The 23,931-nt window shown below is 39.3% G+C and overlaps 1 protein-coding gene across 1 annotated transcript; it reads right to left on the reverse strand.

Moving 5' to 3' along the window:
- Nucleotides 1–19,708: 19,708 nt before the first annotated feature.
- Nucleotides 19,709–21,987, reverse strand: LOC128194318 (uncharacterized). The gene is made up of 2 exons (XM_052869660.1): nucleotides 21,023–21,987; nucleotides 19,709–20,666 (listed from the first exon to the last, which is right to left on the reverse strand). Exons 1-2 carry the CDS (start codon nucleotides 21,893–21,895, stop codon nucleotides 20,655–20,657), a joined length of 885 nt encoding a protein of 294 aa, XP_052725620.1. The 5' UTR covers nucleotides 21,896–21,987; the 3' UTR covers nucleotides 19,709–20,654.
- Nucleotides 21,988–23,931: the final 1,944 nt, after the last annotated feature.

The following is a 23,931-nucleotide window of genomic DNA, read 5'->3' on the forward strand; positions in this document are numbered from 1 at the left end:
TGCTTAAATTTGATATAAAAGCAACCTTTAACACTTAGAAACTAGCTTGAAATCATGTTTTTGGTTATATTTTTAGAAATAAGAGAGTTGGACAGTATGCTTGATTTCAGTGTTTTATGCAAGTTTTAAGGTGAATTTGGTGAAAGAAGTGAAGAAGGATAGAAATGGAATCAGAAAAGACATCAAAAAGTGCAAAAGGAGAAGCTGCAACCACCGCTCAGCGGCAGTTTGCCACTGAGCGGCACTCAGAAACCCACGTTGGCTCCATTGAGGGGTGCAAAGGCTGCTGAGGGGAGGAAACCAACTCACGCACTTACCGTTGAGCGGTAGTTTACCGCTGAGTGGCATTATTTTGGGCTTGGGCCTAATTTTCTGTATTATTACGAATAGTATATAAGCTTTAGGTTTTCCTAGGGTTTGTATCTTTGGCTGGGACGAAGCAAACACTCTCTTTCCACCCCTTTGAAGGAAGATCTTGGATGCTCAAGCTACCTCTCTACCTTTCTAGGGTTTTATCTTTCATTCTTTCATCATTGTTCATCTAGATTCACCATGAATATGGTGAACTAAACCTTGTATTGTTGTTGGGGAATCAATGTAATCTTGTGAAACTCTCATATGGAATTTGTGTTTAAAAATCTTATTTGAGATACATGCTTTCTTTCATTAATTGTTAGGGTTTTTCCTCTTTGCTCAAAGCATGCAGTGTTTAACTCATTCATTGTCATGATCATTGATTTTGTCGATATGGGAACGTACGGGGAAGTCTAGATCCGGGGAATTTCTCCCAATAGCATATTGGTTGCCTTTAAGCTCCTGCACTTCAGAACTAATTACTAGGAATGCTAGGAATTGTATGAACTCGTAATTAAGGATAGGCCTTCTTGACAAGGTAATTTAGAGAGTGGCATTAACATTGATGAAAAGATTGATGAATTCCTAAAGTATATGAGAGTGGATAAAATGAAATTGATAACCCCAACAACATACTCATCCATATAATTCATCTCGTGTTTGTGTTCCTTTTTGCCATTGATCACATTCATGCATACATGTTTAATTACTCTCTTTTGCATTAAAAACCTACAATCAATCGTTCACAAGTCTTAAATAATCAACGAATCCAATAACTAACTAGGTCGTGAGTCCTTTGGGAGAACGATACTTGGTCTTACCGAGTTTATTACTTGATACGATTCGGTTACACTTACCGAGGGTCAAACAAGTTTGTGGCGCCGTTTTCGGTGTTCATAAATTTGTCATAAATTTGTTTGATTATTAATTATCTTTGACTTGTTTTTGAATTTTTAATTTAAATTTCGAATTTTTATTTTCTGTTTATATTTTTTTCAATTTTTCTTTTATTTTATTTTATTTTTTGGTTATTATTTTATTTTATTTTATTTTATTTTATTTTATTTTTCTGTTTTTATTTTATTTTATTGTTCTGTTTTTATTTCTTATCTTCTTAACTTTTCAATTATATCCTTTGATTTTTTTTTATCTATCTTCTCTATCTTTTTGTGCTAACAAATATTTTCTAGAGTTTTGTGCTTAATGTCTGCAGAATGCAATTTGGTCAAGAATTTAACTATATGGGCACTCAATTCTACTAAAGTAATCTCAACCACTGGTGGGAACCTCACTCAAGCATGGATCAAAGCCAATTTTGGCAAGCTGCCGGACAATTTAAGAACCAACCACAACAACAATGGCAGCAACAAAGCTTTAAAATCAACAAAGGGAAGCAAAAGATCTCTTCATTTAGACAAGGCATGGAGGAAACACTAGGTCACGCATGGGACAGGTACAAAAGCCTATTAAGAAAGACTCCCACGCATGGATTTGACGAAGGAGAAGTAGTCCTAATCTTCCTTGGAGGTCTTGGTTCACAAACCATGATGATGCTTAACGCCTCAGCTGGAGGCAATATCAAATGGAAGACTCTAGAGGAAGCCACAAAAATAATTGAAAACATGACTACTAATGACAATAAGTGGAACAATGAAAGAGGAGCTCCTATTCAACAAAAAGGAGTTCTATAGTTGCAATCCAATTATGCCTTGATAGCTCAAAATAAGTTAATAACTCAACAATTGGAGAATCTCACAAAGATACTTGAACAACTGCCAAAAGAGTTAAAGACTGTTGCACACTTTCAATCACAATTGTGTGAATTATGTGGAGGTGATCATATCAATGGTCAATGCGCCTTTCCAGCAGAAGCTTTAGAGGATGTTAACTTCATGGCCAATCAATTTCCATACAGTCAGGAGAATTTCAATCAAGGGTGGAAACCACACCCAAGTATTGGTCAAGGACAAAGTGGGCAAGCTGGACAAACTGGGCAATTTAACAAGCAACAGCAACAACCAACCTTATGGCAACATATTTCTATACTTAATGAAAGATCAATAAGGATGGAAGAAACTCTTCAGCAATTTATACAGAAAACTGAATCTTCTCAAAAGAGCACTGAAGCTGCTATTAAGAACTTGAAGATTCAAATGGGGCAGATTACCAAGCAGTTGGTAGAAAGGCCTGACACGGATTTTGGGGCTAATACTGAGGTTAACCCCAGGGAAGAGTGTCAAGAGCTAGTGAGTGTAAATGTTGAAAAAGTTGAGTTGGAAAAAGAAGAGAGAAAAGAGAGAGAAGAGAAAGAAGAAGAGAAAGAAGAGAAAATTAGTGTGAAGAAAAAGAAAGTGAGAGAAAAGAAAAAGAGGACGAGAGAAAAAAAGAAAGAATCATATGAAAAACCTCTTCCTCATCCAAATAAGTATCATAGGAAGAAGGAATTTGAGCGCTTTATGGAAATCTTTAAGAAATTGGAGATTAAAGTTCCTATGATTGAGACATTGCAACAGGTTCCTGGTTTGATCAAATTTCTGAAGAAGTTCAGTAGAAAGAAGAAAAAGAAGATGGAACATGAGGTTTATTGGGTCAAGTTAGTGACGTTAAAAGAGCGCTTGCTGGGAGGAAACCCAGTGATTTAAGAACTTTTAATTTTTGATTTGGTGATGTAATTTTGAACTTTTGGGTATTTTTGTTTTTGTTATAAGTTTGTTACAGGGTTTACATCTACTGATGGATGTTAGGCGGAAGAGTATCTACTGAAGGATACTATGTTTGTATACACCTACTGATGGGTGTTGGTAAGAAAGATTTGCATCTACTGAAGGGTGTTGGAGGATTTTGGGTCAGGCTCGTGACGTTAAACAAGCGCTACCTGGGAGGCAACCCAGTTGATTGATTTTATCTGTATTGTTTGTTTTTATTCTTATTTAGTTGCATGACAGGGATTGAATGTTTGAGTGATCTGAGACCTTAATTGCAGGAAGCCAGTTAGGGGTATGTTTAGGACGCATTTAGGTTAAGCTAAGGAGAAGGAGAGCACTTCCCGTAAGTGCCGCTGAGCGGCAAACTACCGCTGAGCGGTAGTGTCGTAGAAGGGGCTTAGGTTGCCCCTCAGTGGAACCCGAGCCCATTAGGGTATTTTTATACCCTAAGCTGCGCCTTAGTTTTTCTTTTTATACTCTTCTCTGCACACACACTCCTACATACTTTTTCAAAGGATCTCTACAACTTTTTCCTCACCCCTCTTGAGAAAATCTTCCTTTCACTCACTTGCTCACTAGTTTTCCATCTAAGTTTGGGGTTGGGAGAGAGCATCATTTATGGGGATGAGTTTTTCAAAGCACTAAAGCAGGATTTGTTTTATCATTCATTGTTATTAGAATAGGGTTTGATGTACTCAATTGGAAAATTTATCTGTTATGATGGTTTTCTGATGATAGTGATTGTTTGATAAGTAATGCTTGAATGATGCTTTGATATAGATTGATGGTGTACATGCTTATACAGGTGGTTCACAAGCTTTGTGAACAAATGCAAGTTATTATGATTGTGATTGTGATATTAAGCAGGATGTGTATGTCAACTGTGAATGAACTTATATGTGAGGTTTTGAGCTCCAGAGTTTTTGTGATTGAGTGCTATTACTTTGGAAGCATGAATAACTTTGCCCAGGTTTTCTATGATTGAATTACTTGCTTGTTTGCATTATATGATCAAGGCCGTTTGTTGGTAGCCCTTATATTATCCAAATTTCATGAAATTAGCCACTAAAAGAGAACACTTTGTGTTCTATCCTTTGAACCCTTAGCCTTGAATATGATTTGAAAACCCTTACTGAAAAGCTTTACCTTGAGTTAAGTAGAAAATATTTTGTGGTATTGATAAATGTTCAAGTTTGGGGTTGTTGGAAAATAGAAAGGGAAATTGAAAGCATTGAGCTAAGAGCTAAGAAATAAGAATGTGAAAAGAAAAAAAAAACAAGAAAGAAAGAAAAGAAAAGAAAAGAAAAAGCAAAGCTCAATGCAAAGGAAAGTTGAGAAAAGTAAGAATGATTGTGTTTATATGATTCTCTTAACTCAAGGGTTTTGTGATCTAGAAAAACCAATTTTCTTGTTAGCCCAGCCACATTATAAGCCATTGAAAGTCCTTGTGATGATGCATGCTTGTGAATTTATTTGATTGTGGTTAAATGAAAGGCAAAGTCAATTCATGTGACACTGTGATAGTAGAGTGAATGAGTGATTACCTCTTATACACTTGTGTTTGAGAGAAACACTTTACCTAGTGAGGAAAGATTCCATGAGCACATAAACATCTTTGCTTAGTTGATTGATCATTCATGAAAAATAGCATTTGTTGGATAGTAAGTGATTTTGTGAACACTCAAAGCATGTGCATGTCTTGATTGAAATCTTTGTCATGAGTTTGATTGAAGTTTTTACTTATCTTGAAAAGAGGATTTTTGAATGGAGTAAATCATTATACAGATTAGTAGAAGATTGAGTTACATCTTGTTTGCTTGAGGACAAGCAAAGTTTTAAGTTTGGGGTTGTGATAACTGTTGAAAAACTGTTATTTTCATGCTTAAATTTGATACTAAAAGCAACCTTTAACACTTAAAAACTAGCTTGAAATCATGCTTTTGGTCATATTTTTAGAAATAAGAGAGCTGGACAGGTTTATGCTTGATTTCAGTGTTTTATGCAGGTTTTAAGGTGAATTTGGTGAAAGAAGTGAAGAAGGATAGAAATGGAATCAGAAAAGACATCAAAAAGTGCAAAAGGAGAAGCCGCAACCACCGCTCAGCGGTAGTTTACCGCTGAGCGGCACTCAGAAACCCACATTGGCTCCGCTGAGGGGTGCAAAGGCCGCTGAGGGGAGGAAACCAACTCACGCACTTACCGCTGAGCGGCATTATTTTGGGCTTGGGCCTAATTTTTTGTATTATTACGAACAGTATATAAGCTTTAGGTTTTCCTAGGGTTTGTATCTTTGGCTGGGACGAAGCAAACACTCTCTTTCCACCCCTTTGAAGGAAGATCTTGGATGCTCAGGCTACCTCTCTACCTTTCTAGGGTTTTGTCTTTCATTCTTTCATCATTGTTCATCTAGATTCACCGTGAATATGGTGAACTAAACCTTGTATTGTTGTTGGGGAATCAATGTAATCTTGTGAAACTCTCTTATGGAATTTGTGTTTAAAAATCTTATTTGAGATACATGCTTTCTTTCATTAATTGTTAGAGTTTTTCCTCTTTGCTCAAAGCATGCAGTGTTTAACTCATTCATTGTCATGATCATTGATTTTGTCGATATGGGAACGTACGGGGAAGTCTAGATCCGGGGAATTTCTCCCAATAGCATATTGGTTGCCTTTAAGCTCCTGCACTTCAGAACTAATTACTAGGAATGCTAGGAATTGTATGAACTCGTAATTAAGGATAGGCCTTCTTGACAAGGTAATTTAGAGAGTGGCATTAACATTGATGAAAAGATTGATGAATTCTTAAAGTATATGAGAGTGGATAAGATGAAATTGATAACCCCAACAACATACTCATTGTAAGGTCTCGAAAACTTAACCAGCCTCCACCTGTCAAATCACGTTATTAATGTCAAAAGCCCTGTTCAGATTTTTGTATTAAGAAACGCACCCGACCCCACACTCTGACCACCATTAAATGCACCCACGCCGCACGTTCAGTGCCATTAAAACGCACTCACACCCACTCTGCATGCAACTGCCAAGTGTCACTTTGGAACATTCGAAATCGTTAGTGGAATACAAGTGGCAGCAGGAGAATGGACGCTCGTCCTACGTGGGAAGGGAAAATGACTTTCTGAAAAACTCTCTTCTCACTCTTCTGCATGCTTCTTCATCTTCCCCAACTTTCTAATCTTCCTTCTTCTCCACCTTCTCTATAGAAACCTCCATCTTCTCTCTAACGTAACTCACCTTCTTCTTCTCCGATCCAATTTCAGAGACCGTAGAAGAGATCCAGACGTCCTAAGCTTTCCATCAAACCGAACAAGTTCAAGTTTTGAATCTGGTAAGTTCGTCCCTTAGTCGTTCATTATTAGGTTTCATGCAAAACCAAACCTGGTTACCTGCATTCTCTTTGTCTGAATCAAATTTTGATTCTGTAAATGGTTTTAGTTCGCAAGAGTTGAGTAATCTGAGTATAGCAGTGATAGTTGGGCGAATTCAGAATTTGCACGTTAGGACGTTCGTTCACTACTGATCCAGGTAAGGGAAGCTTATTAAATTTAATTCTTGTGTACTGTACTGTATGACATTATATGATTTTATGAAGCATGAAATCTGTATTATTTGATCTTTGGTATATGATTTTGATGATGAGATGATGTATGAGAATTATGAAATGTGCTATGATATGAGTAGTTAAATGTATGAAAGTTTATACTGAAAAATAAGTTTACTGTAAGTGAGATTTTGAAGATGAAATTCTATGATAATGAACGTTCGTTATCAAATGGTCCTTGACCGTTCGGTATTTTAGTAATTCCCTTGAAAAACAGAATTCTTTCATTTGGAAAGAATACTGATTTAGGACGAACGCCCTCTTATATTAGTCTTACGTTTGAGCGTTCGGCCAAACGTAGGTTATGAGTGTTATGTGAGAAATTGAGAAGCTTGAAAAATACAAATTTCTATACTTAGTCATTCCTAAATAATTCACTTCCCTATTGTTATCTTATGAATTTCTATTTCTATTAATATTTCGCATCAGCGATGGGTCTCGACCCAAAGCGTTCGTTATGAGTGGCGCTCGGTCTTATACCGAACGCTCGTCCTTACACTTGATTACCAAACTTATGTAAATAGCGTTCGTCCAAATATTTTATAAATATCTGTTACCGCGTTCGGTCATTGACTGGCGGTTAGTCTCTTTTATTAAATCGTACCCGGTATCAATATCTAAAAGCCTTGCGGTGTCTTTATCCATTTGGATTCGATCTAAAGTTATTGAACTTAAATTATTCTAAGTATCATTTGAATCGTTCTAGAATCAGTTCATTTAACTGATTCAAGTGGTCATGACGTCCGTCCTTTGAAAGACGTTCGTTTCCTTTCTTTCAGAAACGAGAACTATTCTGTATCATGTTAACGTTCGTCCTCATTATGAAGGGGGCTGAACGCTCGTCTTTTTATGAAACTAAAATGGAATATGAAAATGATATTGAGTTGGAAAGTTGTTAAGAATGAATAGTATATGAGGTGAATCTATGGTTGTGGAATTTGGACGAGCGTTCCGTGGAGGAACGACTCATGTATTGAACATTTGGAATTGTATAGTATGACTATGGTAAAGCTACTGATGGCAGTTCATCCTGATGTTCCGTGAGTGCTCGTTCTCACATAGAGGAGGGCAGGTCATGTGTGGGAATGATAGGAGGTCCTAGTCCTTAGGAGTACTTTGGACTGATAGGGCTAACCTTGGGTGGCAGCTGATGAATGGTTCCAGTTACTACATCACCTGGTGCAAGAACGCCTGTAGATACATAGAATCATACAGTCCGGACGGTCTTTCTTATGAGAGTTTGGAATGATAGTATGTGTTGTGATATTCTCATGGATGTTGATATGTTGAATTGTATGAATAACTTGTGAATTAAATTCAATAAGCTTACCCTGTGTTCTTTCCTTGTGTTGTCGTTCGTATCTGTACGTCCGTCCTGTCTATGCGATGATCACCCGTGTGGATGTGAGCAGACGGAGAGGCGTTGCTTGAAGAAACGCTGGAAGAAGAAAATTTGGAAGACGCCAATCTGGTTGAAGTAGAGGTTAAAGCCGAGCCCTAGAGCGCTCGTTAAGTTTCAGTCTTTAGTATTTCTGTTTAGCTTTTTGGACGTTCGGTTAATGTTTGTAAAACCGTTCGTCTCTGAACTTTGCAGTATTGCTGTATAGTATTATCTCTGTACTTAAGCCGTTCGGCTTTTTGAACCTCGTATCTTTATGTAAAGACTGCACTATTTTACTATTAAATGTAATTAATTCTGATTATGGTTATTACTGTATTTTGGGATGTTACACTCATCCATATAATTCATCCCGTGTTTGTGTTCCTTTTTGCCATTGATCACATTCTTGCATACATGTTTAATTACTGTCTTTTGCATTAAAAACTTACAATCAATCGTTCACAAGTCTTAAATAATCAACGAATCAAATAATTAACTAGGCCGTGAGTCCTTTGGGAGAACGATACTTGGTCTTACTGAGTTTATTACTTGATACGATTCGGTCACACTTGCCGAGGGTTAAACAAGTTTGTGACGCCATTTTTCGGTGTTCATAAATTTGTCATCAAGTTTATTACTTCATCCACTTCGTCTAATTCCTCCACTTCCTCCAGTTCGTCCACTTCCTCTACTTCCTCCACTTCCTTCACTTCGTCCACTTCGTCAACTTCGTCCACTTCGTCAACGTCATGCACTTCGTCCACTTCTTCTTCTTCTTCTTCTTCCACTTCGTCCACTTCCTCCAATTCGTCCACTTCGTCCATTCCTCCACTTCGTCCATTCCTCCACTTCCTCTACTTCTTCCACTTCCTCTACTTCCTCCACTTCCTCCACCTTCTCCACTTCCTCCACTTCATCCCACTTCGTCCACTTCGCAACTTCGTCCACTTCATCAACTTCGACCACTTTGTCAACTTCGTCAACTTCGTCCACTTCTTCCACTTCTTCTTCCACTTCATCCACTTCTTGCACTTCTTCAACTTCTTCCACTTCTTTCACTTCTTCTTCCACTTCCTCCACTACTGATGAGTCAATATTTTGTTCACTTCACTTAGTTTATTGTGTTAGAATAAACCAGGGAATTGTGTTTAATTGTCTGTTATTTCCCCGTTTTCCGAATTCTGCTTAATTTGGTCGAAAATTGGTAATTGTGCTAATTTGGGTTTTCTGAGCTGATTAAGTGCATTTTTAATTACAGGAAGAATTTTGGAGATACATTTTGGGACATCAAGAAGAATGCAATTAAATTCAAGACTCTCCACACAGACATTGTAGAATTAATTAAATTGTAATTTAGTAGTTTAGAATTTTTTAATCAACTCTCACATTTTGGGTCAATTTTTGGTAAGTAGACTTAGACCCAAAAGTGGAGATGAATGACTTGGCACCTTAGGGTTTTGTGTGTGGACCCACCCTTATTAAAAACAGGACACACGGCCTTAGGGCAGCCGCCACCCCTCACGGAATTTATTCTCTCATTCTGCTCTTGGATTTTGGGGGGGGGACATTGTTTTTGAATGAGAATGGAGGAGCACACGGCCGGGAGGCAGCCAGCTACCATTTGCTTGCTTTTACTTTTGAACGTTACTTTTTAGGGAGAATTATTATCATCATCTTGGGAAGTATTGAAAGAGAGGAGAGAGCCACCACCGAGAAAGGAGCAGAACGGAAGAAAGAAAGAAAGCATGGAGGGTTACGGGTAGCAACAAGAAAGCACATGATTGATTTTGGAAGTGATACATGTACTCTTTACAAGCTGGAAGCACACTTCAACCAGGGAAGAGAAGCATTTCATTCTCTTTTCTTAGACGCGTGGTGATAGCAGTGTAGAAGGTTTTTTTCGTTTTCTTTTCTATGTTGAAACAAAGAAGAATTTTGAAGAGTCTTATTCTTGATTTTGTCTTCATGTTTGAACCAGATTTTTATTTTTATATTAGTGTTAAAGTGTGCATGCTGGCAGCCTTTATCATTTTCATTTGGTAATTAAATGCTTTGAGAAATGAAGAATTGATTAGTTGAAAGTTGATGGGAAGCCACGAAGAGTTGCTCACGGTGATGGGTGGTTTCTTTTAGAAAAAGTTAATTTATTTTAGTTAAAAGAACATGCTCATGGTGTCAAATCATTTCCTTTCCTTGATGAAAGAAGAGAGCACAGTTTTTGAAGGTAAGTGGGGTCACGGTGCAGCTGCCATGTGGAGAAGAATTCATCCACTTTAGAAAGCAAAAGTGGAAGGATGGTTGGTGATTTACGTAAAGAAAGAAGAAGTGGTCTACATGATTAATTTTTCTTTTATTTCTTTGAGTTAGTGCAGCTGCATCACACTTTTATTTGTTTAGGATGCTTTCAATTTTTTCATTCTAGCTTGGAGTAGTTTTAGTTTATTTTATTTGCTGGCACTTATTTTGATTCCTTAAGTGTTCACGTTTTTTTTTTAATTTAGAAGTAAGGTGTGTCCACGTGAATGTGAAGCATTGTGCGGTGATGGGACACGTTGAAGGATAGAAAGTTTTATATTTTTTAGTAATTGAATGAAGATGGTGCAGCGGTGGGCAATTTTTATTTGGGAAAAGAAGTGAAGTACGTTGGAGGAGATGTGGTGTCACGTTCACGGGTTGCATCCATATTTCTTCTGTCTTTTAGATTCATTGTTTTAATGTTTACCTTACAATATTGCATTTAATGTTTTAGCTTAAGTGTTGCATTTCTATAACTTGAATTGTGTTTGAATATTTATCTATTGTATTGTTTTCTTTAAATGCCTTCATACACTTTAATACTTTCAATTATATTCGGTTGTGTTTTATTTAATTTCAGTTTAATTTAATTTTACCATATCAAAGTAAAAAATTTTCACCAAAACCCCTCCACTACGTGTTTGATTTGAGACTCGAACCACATTTGGTCCTTGAGAGACGACCTAGGAGTCACTTCCTAGCTTATACTGCATTAATTTTGCAATCAACTTTTGTGTGAGGTGCGACCCTCTCCTCAACTACCTTCACTTCCTCCACTTCTTCCACTTCGTCCAGTTCGTCACTTCCTACACTTCGTCCAATTCGTCCAATTCGTCTACTTCCTCCACTTCCTCCACTTCCTTCACTTCCTTCACTTCCTTCACGTCGTCCACTTCATTCAATTCGTCAAATTCATCTACTTCGTCCACTTAGTCTACTTCGTCCACTTCGTCCACTTCCTCAACTTCCTCCACTTCGTGAACTTCGTCAATTTCGTACACTTCGTCCACTTTGTCGACTTCGTTCCACTGTGTCCACTTCGTCAACTTCGTCAACTTCATCAACTTCGTCAAATTTGTCCACCTCCTCCACCTCGTCCACTCACTAGTGCAGAATTGATCTTTAACGTCACCCCATAGACGTCCGTCCACCAAAACCCCAACGTAAATAATTGACCGGTGGCATAAATGTAAATAATTGAGGGTGGAGACGTCCGTCCTAGAGGGGGTCGGACATCTATAATATAGTAGACGTCTGACCCCTCTAACGGACGTTCAAGAGCCTGACGGGAGAGTTGACGATTCGGCCTCTTGAACGTCCGTCCTAGAGGGGGACGGACGTCTATATATAATAAACGTATGTCCCCCTCCAAGACGGACGTTCAAGAGGCTGATGGGTTGAACTACTCTGTCAGCCTCATGAACGTCCGTCCTGGAGGGGGACGGACGTTTACTATATATAGACGTCCGTCCTGGAGGGGGACGGACGTTTACTATATATAGACGTCCGTCCCCCTGCAGGACGGACGTTCAAGGGCTGACAGGGTAGTTGAACCCATCAGTCTCTTGAACGTCCGTCCTGGAGGGGGACGGACGTTTATATATAATAAACGTCCGTCCCCCTCTAGGACGGACGTTCAAGAGGCTGACAGGTTCACCTACTCTGTCAGCCTCTTGAACGTCCGTCCTGGAGGGGGACAGACGTTTACTATATATAGACGTCCGTCCCCCTCCAGGACGGACGTCCAAGGGCTGACAGGGTGGTTGAACCCATCAGTCTCTTGAACGTCCGTAAACGTCCGTCCTCCTCCAGGACGGACGTTCAAGCGGCTGACGGGTTCACCTACTCTGTCAGCCTCTTGAACGTCCGTCCTGGAGGGGGACGGACGTTTACTATATATAGACGTCCGTCCCCCGCAACAACGGACGTTCAAAAGACGTTTAAAATAAGGACATACACACCAAAATGCGAACCCGCGAGGAGTTATGCGAACCCGTGAGAGTTCCCTCTGCGTCTTGCATTTCCAGATTGGTTTTTATCTGTTTTGGACCATTTAATCTTACTTTTATTCCGATTAAATTGTTCAGTGATGAAATATCTTTAATTTGGACCGATTAAAAATCGTTTTCGGTGCATTTTGGTGCAGTTTGTTGCATGTTCTTGGGCGGCGTTTTTTGGCCTACGTTTTAGGTCGTTTACTCCTCCATCTTCCTCCATTTTCATTTCGAATCTGCTCTTCAGACGTGTTGCAGTGCACAAACAAACGTCCAAACCCTGTAATCCTAAATAACCCTAAATAACCCGTAAATAACCCTAAATAACCCGTCTAATAAAGCCCTTTCTACAGTAGTGTATAGACGTCCGAGAGGTTCACAGCGGACGTCTATATAGACGTCCGGCCTGACACAACGGACGTCCATATAGACGTCCGTCCTGACACAACGGACGTCTATATAGACGTCCGACCTGACACAACGGACGTCTACATAGACGTCACCCGCAAAGACGTCAGTCGAACGCCGGACGTCAGAAAGCCTAAAGAACAGACGTCTATAGCCCTTTCTTCGTCAACTTCATGCACTTCGTCTTCTTGCACTTCTTCTTCCACTTTGTCCAATTCGTCCAATTCTTCTTCCACTTCTTCTTCCACATCCTCCACTTCGTCCACTTCGTGCACTTCATCGACTTCGTCCACTTCGTGCACTTCATCCACTTCCTCTACTTCGTCCACTTCGTCCACTTTATCCAATTCGTCCACTTCGTCCACTTCGTCAACGTCGTGCACTTCGTCCACTTCTTCTTCTTCTTCTTCTTCCACTTCGTCCACTTTGTCCAATTCATCCAATTCGTCCACTTCGTCCACTATGTCCACTTCGTCCATTCCTCCACATCCTCCACTTCCTCCACTTCCTCCAGTTCCTCCGCTTCGTACACTTCGTCCAATTTGTCCAATCCGTCAATTCGTCCAATTCTTCTTCCACTCCATCTTCCACTTCCTCCACTTCCTCCAGTTCCTACACTTTGTCCACTTTGTCCACTTCTTCCACTTCTTCATCCACTTCGTCCACTTCGTCGACTTCGTCCACTTCTTCTACTTCTTGAACTTCTTCCACTTCTTCCACTTCTTCTTCCACTTCCTCCACTACCTCTAGTTCCTACACTTCCTCCATTTCCTTCACTTCCTCCACTTCCTCCACTTCTTCCAGTTCGTCCACTTCCTCCTCTTCGTCCACTTCCTCCATTTCCTCCACTTCCTTCACTTCCTCCACTTCTTCCACTTTCTCCACTTCCTCCACTTCATCCACTTCGACCACTTCGTCCAATTCGTGCAATTTATCAAATTCGTCCACTTAGTCCACTTGATCCACTTCCTCCACTTCCTCTACTTCGTCCACTTCTTCCACTTCCTCCACTTCCTCTACTTCCTCCACTTCCTCCACTTCCTCCATTTCCTTAACTCCCTCCACTTCGTCCAATTTGTCCATTTCCTCCACTTCGTTCAATTCGTCCAATTCGCCTACTTCCTCCACTTCCGCCACTTCCTCCACTTCCTTCACTTCTTGCACGTTGTCCACTTCCTCGACTTCGCCCAATTCGTCCAATTCGTCAAAACCGTCTACTCCGTCCACTTAGTCTACTTCGTACACTTGCTCTACTTCCTCTACTTCCTCCACTTCCTTCACTTCCTCCACTTCGTCAACTTTGTCCACTTCGTCCACTTCGTCAATGTCGCAACCGGAAAAAATCGCGACGGGACGACGATCCGAAAAATAAAAGCAACGCGTTTTTGAAAAAAGAGATTTTGGAGTCGCCACCATAGTTTATTCTGCAAAACTACGGAAAAACCATAAAATGATAAGGCATGGTCAAATAGAACCAGATTCTTGGTTCGGGAGTCGGTTACATGTAGGGAAGGTATTAGCACCATACAACGCCTGCCCTAAGGCAGTACCTTTAACTAAATGCGCGAATATGGATGTGGTTTTCAAAATGTTTAACTTTCCCTTAAAATAAAACTCTAAAGAAACAAACAATATTTTTTAGTTTTTTGGGCCCGACAAGGATTGACCTTGCTCCTACGTATTCTCATGTGAGAAATCAGGGTTACGTAGTTCTTTTAGAAAACTGCTTGAAATTTTGTTTAGGAAATTGTTTGAGAATTTGTTATGAATAAATTTGGATTTTTGGGGAAATGAACCTGACAAGGACTGGCCTTGCTCCTACGTATCTCCACTTTTGATGAAGAATCAAGGATCACGTACTTCTGGCTAGCAATATTTGTTTGTTGATTGAAATTGTTGACATTTTTGGTTTTTGAAGATTTTATATTTTTTTGTATTTTTCTGGTAATATTTTGATTTTTTGCGTAATGAGCACTAGGCTGATGCGTACGATCGCACGAGCACTCACACGGCTTTTTCTATTTTGTGTAATAAGCACTAGGCTGATGCGTACGATCGCACGAGTACTTATACGGCTTTTCTGTTTATTTTTATTTTGGGTAATGAGTACTAGACTGATGCATACGATCGCACGAGTACTCATACCAATATTTATATTATGTGTTTTTTAAAGCTTTTTTTGTTTTATTATTTTTTTGTAATTTTCATGCAAAACGATACAAACAAGTCTAATAGATATAAATAAAATCAAGGGATGGGGGTTACTATACAAGGGGGGTTACATGCAATAAAACCAACTACTAAAATAAAGAAACAAGCAAAAAAAAAAATAAAGAAAAAGAAAAGTCCAACATGAATGAGGTACAGAGATAAAAACCAGGAGTGCCGAGTAAAATTGAGCTCTTTTGTTTTGAGTCCAAATCCTTGTTTCCAACTTCGGATCTGCCACTGTGCATCCCTAAATATGTGACCAGGTCCAAATCCCTTTTTTATTTTTTTTATTTCTTTATTTTGTTTTGATATTTTTTATTTGACCCAAGAACCCGAGCCCAAAGGTTTGGGTTCTTTCCCTCATTCGGGAGCATTAGGGGTCTCCCCCTCTTTACTCCATTTTCGTTCAACATTGAGACTCAAAGTCTCTTCCTAAGAGTCACACGAGGACTGCTTGCTTCCCATGGGCATGCTCACCGCTGCAACCAGAAACGACCACCGCGCTAGGGCCGCCGCGAACCAGACCGGCCACCGCGTCACTACTTCAGCCATCACGTCCCGCCGCGCCTCGATCCGGCCACCCAGGCCTGGATTCGTCTCCGATGTCTCTACGCCGCGTCCGTCTAACTCGCCACCGCGACCCAGCCTCCGATCCAGTCAACACCGCTGCTTCCTCCTTCTCTCCTTCAAAAATAGTGACCCAGGGAAGGGTTTGCCTCCGCCAGCTCAAGCATATGTGTCGTCGCGCCACTGCTCCTCCGATCCAGACACCACGCCGCAAATGACCACCGAGTCACTGCCTCTCTGGACCAGCCACCCCATCACGCCGCCCCGATCCGGCCAGCACCATTGCTTCCTCCCTCCTTCTCTTCTTTGTTTCGAAATTGGTAACCCAGGGAGGGGTAAACACTGGATTAGTTCTGCTCTGTGTATTGATTTGGGTGTTTGGATCAATTCTCTTTACTTGCAGGGAAACGACTTTGGGGATTTTGGTATTACAAGTGAGGGTTAATGATGATGGGTGTTTGGAGGTTAGGCCGTGGTATTCATTGTTGGAAATGAATGATGAAAGAAGAATAAGATTGTAACATCCCAAAATACTGTAATAACTATAATTTAGAATTAATTACATTTAACAGTAAAACAATGCAGTCTTACACTATAATTAAAATTTCAAAAACCGAACGGCTTAAGTACAGAGTTGTATACACACAGCAGTAACGAAAAGTTCAGGGACGAACGGTTTTACAAAACCTTAACCGAACGTTCATAATCAAAACTGAACGACTAACAACTAAAACCTAACGAGCGCTCTAGGGCTCGGCTTTAACTTCTACTTCAAACAGATTAGCGTCTTTCAAATTTTCTTCTTCCAGCATTTCTTCAAGTGACGCACCTCCATCTGCTCACATCCACACGGATGAACATTGCAATGACAGGACGAACGTACAGAGACAACAGACAACACAAGGAAAACGAAAGGGTAAGCTTATGTAATTTAAGTCATACATCAAGATATAAAAATAAGCATTCACAGTACACGTCAACACATATTTCAATAAATATAACAACATACGACGTATAGTACTAGACAGACCGTCCGGACTGTATGAATTTGTGTAGCTACAGGCGTCCTTGCACCCGAGTGATGTAGTAACTGGGATACACTCAACAGTTGCCACTCGAGGTTAGTCCGTTCTTACGTCGCCCATGTTAACTTATGGACTAAGGACCTCCTGCCGTTCCCACACATGACATACCCCCTCTACGTGAGGATGAGTACTCACGGAACATCAGGATGGACAACCAACATTAGCATAGCCACAGTCATACTTTACCAAATCCAATATTCCATATATATGAGTCGTTCCTCCTTGGAACGCTCGTTCAAAATTCATAATCACATAACAATTCCATATCATGTTCATCCTTTAGAATCTTGTACTTCGTTCTCATTTTCAACTTTAGTTTCCAATACCTAAAATAACGAACGTTCAGCCCTCTGAAGGACGAGGACGAACGTTAAAGGCGAGACTTAGAAAAACTCATTGACACTTAGAATAAGATGACCCATGATTATTTGACGAACGTCATTGCTACTTGAATCAGTTAGATGAACTGAATCTAGAACGATAAAATCAATATTCATAATAAGTTAAGTACGAAACCTCTATGCCGAATCCAAATGGATAAAGGTACAAAAGATGAGTAATTGACTAAAATGAAGAAAAGAAAGGATTCATTTAAAGAGATCGACTGCCAGTCAATGACCGAACACGATAATACCCGTTTACTAAAATATTTGGACGAACGCTATTTACACTCGTTTGTTAATCAAATGAAATGATGAGCGTTCGGCATAAGACCGAACACTACTTAAGACGAACGCTAGGTGTAAGACCGAGAGCTCACTAGAACGGACGCTAGGTATATGACCGAGCGCTAATTATGACGAATGCTAGGTATAAGACCGAGCATTACTAGTTTTTAAAGTATAAGGGTATAAATGTATTATGGCTTTATTTCAGATATAAAGATTTAACTAGACTGAACCGAACGCTCAACCTAGCACCTCACAAAAGGACGCTCGTTCTCGACCAGAGTCCTTCCCAAATGGAAGAATTCCATGTTTAAACTATTTACTAGGAAACCGAACGGTAGAGGACCGTTCGATGACGAGCGTACATTTTCATAGTAAGAATATCATATATCAGATTTTTCATCTACTTTTCAACTCACATTTTAACCTATCAATTCATATCTTATAACTTCATATCAATATCAATTTACATACTTTATAGCATTCCACATTAATAACTCATACTTCATAGTGGTAACTCATATTCTCATTCATACATCTCAAACATCATCATACAAGTCAATCAGCATGCATCATATTCATTTAATCAACTCAGACGAACGTTCATACAAAGCATAGCATATGAATTAAATCAAATAAGCTTCCCTTACCTGGACCAGTAGTGAAAGTACTAAGAGTGTGATCTTGACTCTTCCAACGATAGCTTTCTACCCTCAACGCCTCTCTTAAGTTCTTCAACTAATCTAACCGAAAGAAATACGGAAAACTTTAGCTTACACCCCTTCATGCAACCAATCTTGGTTTCGCATGTCATCCAGAAACGAGTGTCTAAGTCGAGAGACTTACCGGTTTCAGAATCTGGAGATGTTCGGTCCAGGATGAAGCTCACGACACAGGGAACGTTTCTACGGTTCTAAATGTTGAACGGAGAAGAAATGGGTGAGTTACAGTAGAGAGAAGATGTAGGTTTTCTAGAGAGAAGGAGGAGAAATGAGAAGTCAGCTTTTGGGGAAGAAGGAGGGTGCATGCAGAGAATGGGAAGGAGTGTTTCAAAAAAATCTTTTCCCCTCCCAATGTCAAACGGACGTACTCTCACATGCGGACACCTGTCTTCCACTACTGATTTCAGAATGTTCCAACTGTGACACTTGGCAGTGGTGCGTCAGATTAGTGAGTGTGTTTTTAATGTTTCTGAGTAATGATGTGGGGTGTATTTATAGTTGACGAACGGTCGCATAAAGACGAGGACGAACGATCCGAAAGGCAGAGGACGAACGGTCGCATAAGGGCGAGGACGAACGCTATTTTTTATTATTATTTATTTTTTTTATTTTTATTTTTATTTTTTTTTACACTCCTGATGAAAATAAAATAAATCTATTAGCCAATTCGGATGAAATTGGGTGTTGACAGCTGCCCCTCTTTACTTAGATTTTACTAGATAATATGAAAATTTGAGATTTTTGTATTATCGGAGTAAAAGCTAAGTAAAGAAAGAAACACTAATTTCGTCTGGACTTCAAAATAAACAAGATACAAAATAGAGAATTTAAAAAAAATGGACAAAACTGAGAGAATTGAGGTGTAACAACCTGGTGGAGGGTGTACCAACCCTATGGATGAAGTTGATGAGGTGTAGAAACCTCGTGGAGGGTGTACCAACCCTATGGAAGTGAATGATGAGGTGTAAAAACCTCGTGAAGGGTGTACCAACCCTATGGATGAAGTTGATGAGGTGTAAAAACGTCATGAAGGGTGTACCAACCCTATGGATGAAGTTGATGAGGTGTAAAAACCTCGTGGAGGGTGTACAAACCCTATGGATGAAGTGAATGTGAGGTGTACTAACCTCGTGGAGGGTGTACAAACCCTGTGGATGAAGTTGATGAGGTGTAAAAACCTCGTGGAGGGTGTACAAACCCTATGGATGAAGTGAATGTGAGGTGTACTAACCTCGTGGAGGGTGTACAAACCCTGTGGATGAATGATGTGAGGTGTACTAACCTCGTGGAGGGTGTACAAACCCTGTGGATGAAGTGAATGAGGTGTAACAACCTCGTGGAGGGTGTCACAACCCTATGGATAAATGAATGAGGTGTACAAACCTCGTGGAGGGTGTCACAACCCTATGGATAAATGAATGAGGTGTCTAAACCTCGTGGAGGGTGTCGCAACCCTATGGATAAGTGAATGAGGTGTACAAACCTCGTGGAGGGTGTCGTAACCCTACGGATGAATGAATGAGGTGTACAAACCTCGTGGAGGGTGTCGAAACCCTATGGATGAAGTGAATGAGGTGTCCAAACCTCGTGGAGGGTGTCGCAACCCTATGGATAAGTGAATGAGGTGTACAAACCTCGTGGAGGGTGTCGTAACCCTATGGATGAATGAATGAGGTGTACAAATGATAGATGACGCTCCGAGAAGAAGACGAAACTTGAGAGATTTGGACTCCTCGAGGCATCCTTGACATTAATGCGCAGCAGAAAGAAGCAGAAGAACGAAGAACCCTAGGTTGAGGTTTAATCGGAGAAAACTCTAGGGTTGAAGGTAAGGAAGGATTTAATCGGTGGAGAAGAAGTATGCAACGATTAAATCGATGAAATGGAAAGAAATCATGATTTGAATCGGTGAATGAGCGAAGAACGATGGTGGAAGAAATGATAGGGCACCAAACAAAGTTTCAATCGGTGCGAAGGTATCAAAAGGCAAGGATAAGGCAAATCTGAGATATAGATCGATGGAGATGACTTACGTGATGATCTGTGAGGGTGGATCTGTGAGGAAAATGGTTGCTGGAGGAGAAGCGCTGGAAGGAAGACGAACGCGAGAATGATGATTTGTTCTCTCGAATGATTGAGAGAGAAAAATGATGAGCTAGCGTTGGAGCTTCCAGGGACAGGCTCACGTGGCAGAAATGTAAACGTGACGGATGACGCAAGCCACGCAGAAGTAAAGGATTGGGCGAGCGTGGTGGACGGGAATGAAAATCTGATTTGGAAAATGAGAGAATGGATGATGTGAATGGAAGGTGGCTAGAGGAGATCCTTTGGGATTCTCTAGCTTTGACTTTCAAGGGAATTAATTTCTGGAGTTCTCTCTACAGAAAGTTTAATTCATTATTCTCAAAAGTATCTTACAAGAGGTGGTGACATGGCTATATATAGGACTAAAAGTCCCTCCTATCTAGCACATGCCTAACACCTTTTACACATGCTTTAATAAAAGTAAAAGAAATACTACACTAAACTAATTGGGCTTGGGCCCCGTCTATCATCCCCTCCCCCTTGGAAAGGATTTGTCGTCAAATCTGATGGTGCTTCTGAAGACTTATTTTTGTTGGCTTCACAAGGGTTCCTCCTGGGTCAAATATCCATCTGCAATAAACATCAAACATATCTCTAATTAGTTTTCTTTGACCCAATAATATATATAAAAGACTATGTGTAGAAGAAGGTTTCCTAATTTTGAAATTTTTAATGTTAATATAACAAGGAAACCTTTCTTCATTTGCAATTTTATGTGTATCTTGAGTTATTGGTAACCATAAAGGTAACCATAACCTAAGTTGTGACTTTGCATGTGTTGAAAGTGATAACATTTTTAAAGATGGAGTGGCAAAGTCTTTGAAAGAAAAGTGAAATTTGGAAAATTCAAATATAAATGGAGAAAAGTGAGAGGATAGAAAACCTCCCCTTAAGAATCTAGCTTCTAGGGTAGGAGGAGATGTGACCCTTAGTTGCTTTTTCTTTTCTTCCATTTCTATTCTTTCAACTTCTTCCTTTTCTCTTCTTTGTGCTTCTTTTCTCTCTTTCTCTCTTCTTTTCTCTTCTTCTCTTCTTTCTCTTTCTTCCTCGTCTCTTCTCTCTCTTTCTTCCTCTTTTCTTCTCTTGTTTTCTTCTTCTTTTCTTCTCTCTTGCTCTCTTCTTTTCTCTTCTTCTCTTCTTTCTTTTTCTCTTCTCTCTTTTTCTCTTTTCTCTCTTACTTCTTGCTTTTGTTTTTCTCTTTTTAATCTCTCAATTCTATATTTGCTTGTCTCTTCCCATAGCCTCTTAAGTTTTTCTAGAAACTCACTTTCCCTACGAGAGAACCCACTTAAATTTTGAATGAATGACTCACCTTTTCTAATAAGTTCTCTCATAAGTTCTAAGTTTCTTTCAATTTCTCGAGGCACAAACTTTCTTTTCATACAAGCTTTCAATTCATTCCAATCATGAATGGGATATTTTCTACCTATCTTAACATGATATTGCCTATCATCCCACCACTCTCTTGCATGCTTTTTAAAACTAGAAGTGTAAAGACTAAGAATATAAGATTCATTATCTCTAGAATAGAAGGATTCAGATTTACTTTTGCTCACCATGAATGAATGCATGTCATCAATTTCCTTTTCCCAAGCTAGGTATGTTAATGCACCAATATCATCACCAAAGAATGGAATTCTTTCACTAGCTTGTTTATACAAATCATCTTCAATCCTATCAAATTCATAAAATGAACAAGACTTCCTTCTAGCTTTATCATGTGCTCTTTTGATGTCTTTGTAACTAAGTTGCTTATCAAAATTAAAATTCCTAGAAGACCTATATGGATAACAAGACATCTTTGTTTCTAAAAGTTTTTCTAGTGTAAAAGATTTACAAGATTCACACTTAGACAAGTCCCAGGTAAGAGAGGTGAGTCATGAAGACTGCTTAAGTACCAAGTCTTGCCTTACCAGAAATGTCTTAGGTTACTACTAGTTATCCTTTAAACTAAAATTACTTTTAAAATCAAAGAACACAACTCACAAACAATCACAACAATTAAACACTAAAAGACGAGATTTTTCGGACTCTAATGTGACAAGGCTTAGAGTTTAATCCCTTTTAGCCTAAATCACCCTAAACGTAAGACACTAAAATTTAAACACAAACAAGAAAAGTTTTGCCAAGAGTTGAAAGAGCACCAAGGACTCTTCCAAGACACTTGGACTTTGAATGGCCTTTTACAATGAAATTAAAAGAAAGCTAACACAAAAACCTATTACACATAAAAAAATGAAGAAAACAACTACAAAAGATTCAAACAGCTGCACGGTCTAGTCCAAACAGTCCATTGCTGCATGTTTTTCTTCAAAGCCTTTATACGCACATAGACTTATTGCTTCTGGATAACTTTGGGGTCTCCTAGCTCTTGGGTTCAACTCTACAATCACAAATGTACAAAGCTGGATCAGAGAACTGCTAACTAAATATAATGGAAGAGGGAATTTACAATTAAATGAGTATTCCCTTTCTTGGGCTTGTACACTTGATGCAGAGAAAGGTTCCTATTGACTGTCCAGTACAATGTGTTGCACAGAGAAAACCTGCACAGATATTCAGACCAACATCAACAATTCACACATTACAATTAATTACAAACCATGACAAGAACAGTTCAATCAAAGCATAAGCCATTTAGAGTAAAAGAAACTCCCTTCAGTTCAAAGCTTTCACATGAAGTGCTTAGGTTGTTGTTTTCTCAGTAAACATCTGCTCAAACTAAACTCTCAAACATCATTCCTATTTGCTCTCAAACTGCTCCAAGTATTCTGCACAGTTAATTTGCAACCAAAATCAGCAGGATATTCATTCAATATTATCACTTACAAGCTAAAACAGAATATCAATTCACAACAAAGGGTAAGTTAGACAACTTCCCTGTTTGAATGGTTGTTTCTAGCCTGTTCCAAACTCCACACTGAGGTGTTTCTGCTACTGTTTCTTCAGTAATATGCTGCTCAACTAATGATTCATTCACATCACCTCTGCACACATAAATCTCAACAAAATCCAGCAACAGAATCCAGCAAGTGCAAATGGACAGTGAATTAAATTCAAATTGGATGTAATTCAATGCAGAACTAACCACCTAATTTAATTCAATCACCAGGTTAAAACTGGAATTTAGGTGCTTTCATCACTTCTTAAAACTAGAGAATGCATTGGCAATTGAAAACAAATTGATGAACAACTGATTATGACAAGAACAACCTTTTCAGAAAAATCAGTGAATTACACTGGGAAGAAACAATGGACCAAACTAGTCAAGAACAATGTCCTAACTAATTCAGAAATTGGACCATGCTAATCAAATAAATGGGCAAAGAGTAATGTGAGGCAAATCAGAAATTGGCAGTTTTAAAACAGTGTTGTTGCACTTCCAGAAATGCTCATAAAACAATCAGCACATTATTTGCAAATCCTATGCATCTACCAAGTTCCCATAGGTCTTATCAAATCAGAATCAACATTCAACATGCCCAATTAAACCATGAAATCAACAATTCATTTTCAAAACAGTGATTACAACAATGAATTCAGCAAGCAATGTTGGAACTAAAATGAATGCAATGACAGTTTAAAGATTCACAAGCACAAATAGCATCTTCAGGAAATAAATAATCAATTAAAACAACACTGATTGCAGTTGCAGTTGCAACAAATCACAGCTGCTCCAATCTAATTACTCCAATTTCTTTTCTAAGCTCACAGCACCCAGAGTTCTCTTTAAAACAGTTTAAGGCACTCAAATGAAATTTTCAGTCTAAGCCAGAGAATCCTGTGGATCACCACCACCTAATATGCTACCATTCACACTTACCTTCTTTCAAAT

The sequence above is a fragment of the Vigna angularis genome, chromosome 10, assembly GCF_016808095.1.
Source record: "Vigna angularis cultivar LongXiaoDou No.4 chromosome 10, ASM1680809v1, whole genome shotgun sequence".
Lineage (NCBI taxonomy): Eukaryota > Viridiplantae > Streptophyta > Magnoliopsida > Fabales > Fabaceae > Vigna > Vigna angularis.

What these genes read in the sequence shown, in the direction of transcription:
- LOC128194318 (XM_052869660.1), bottom strand. Translation starts at nt 21,895, where the DNA reads ATGTCTTGTTATCCATATAGGTCTTCTAGGAATTTTAATTTTGATAAG.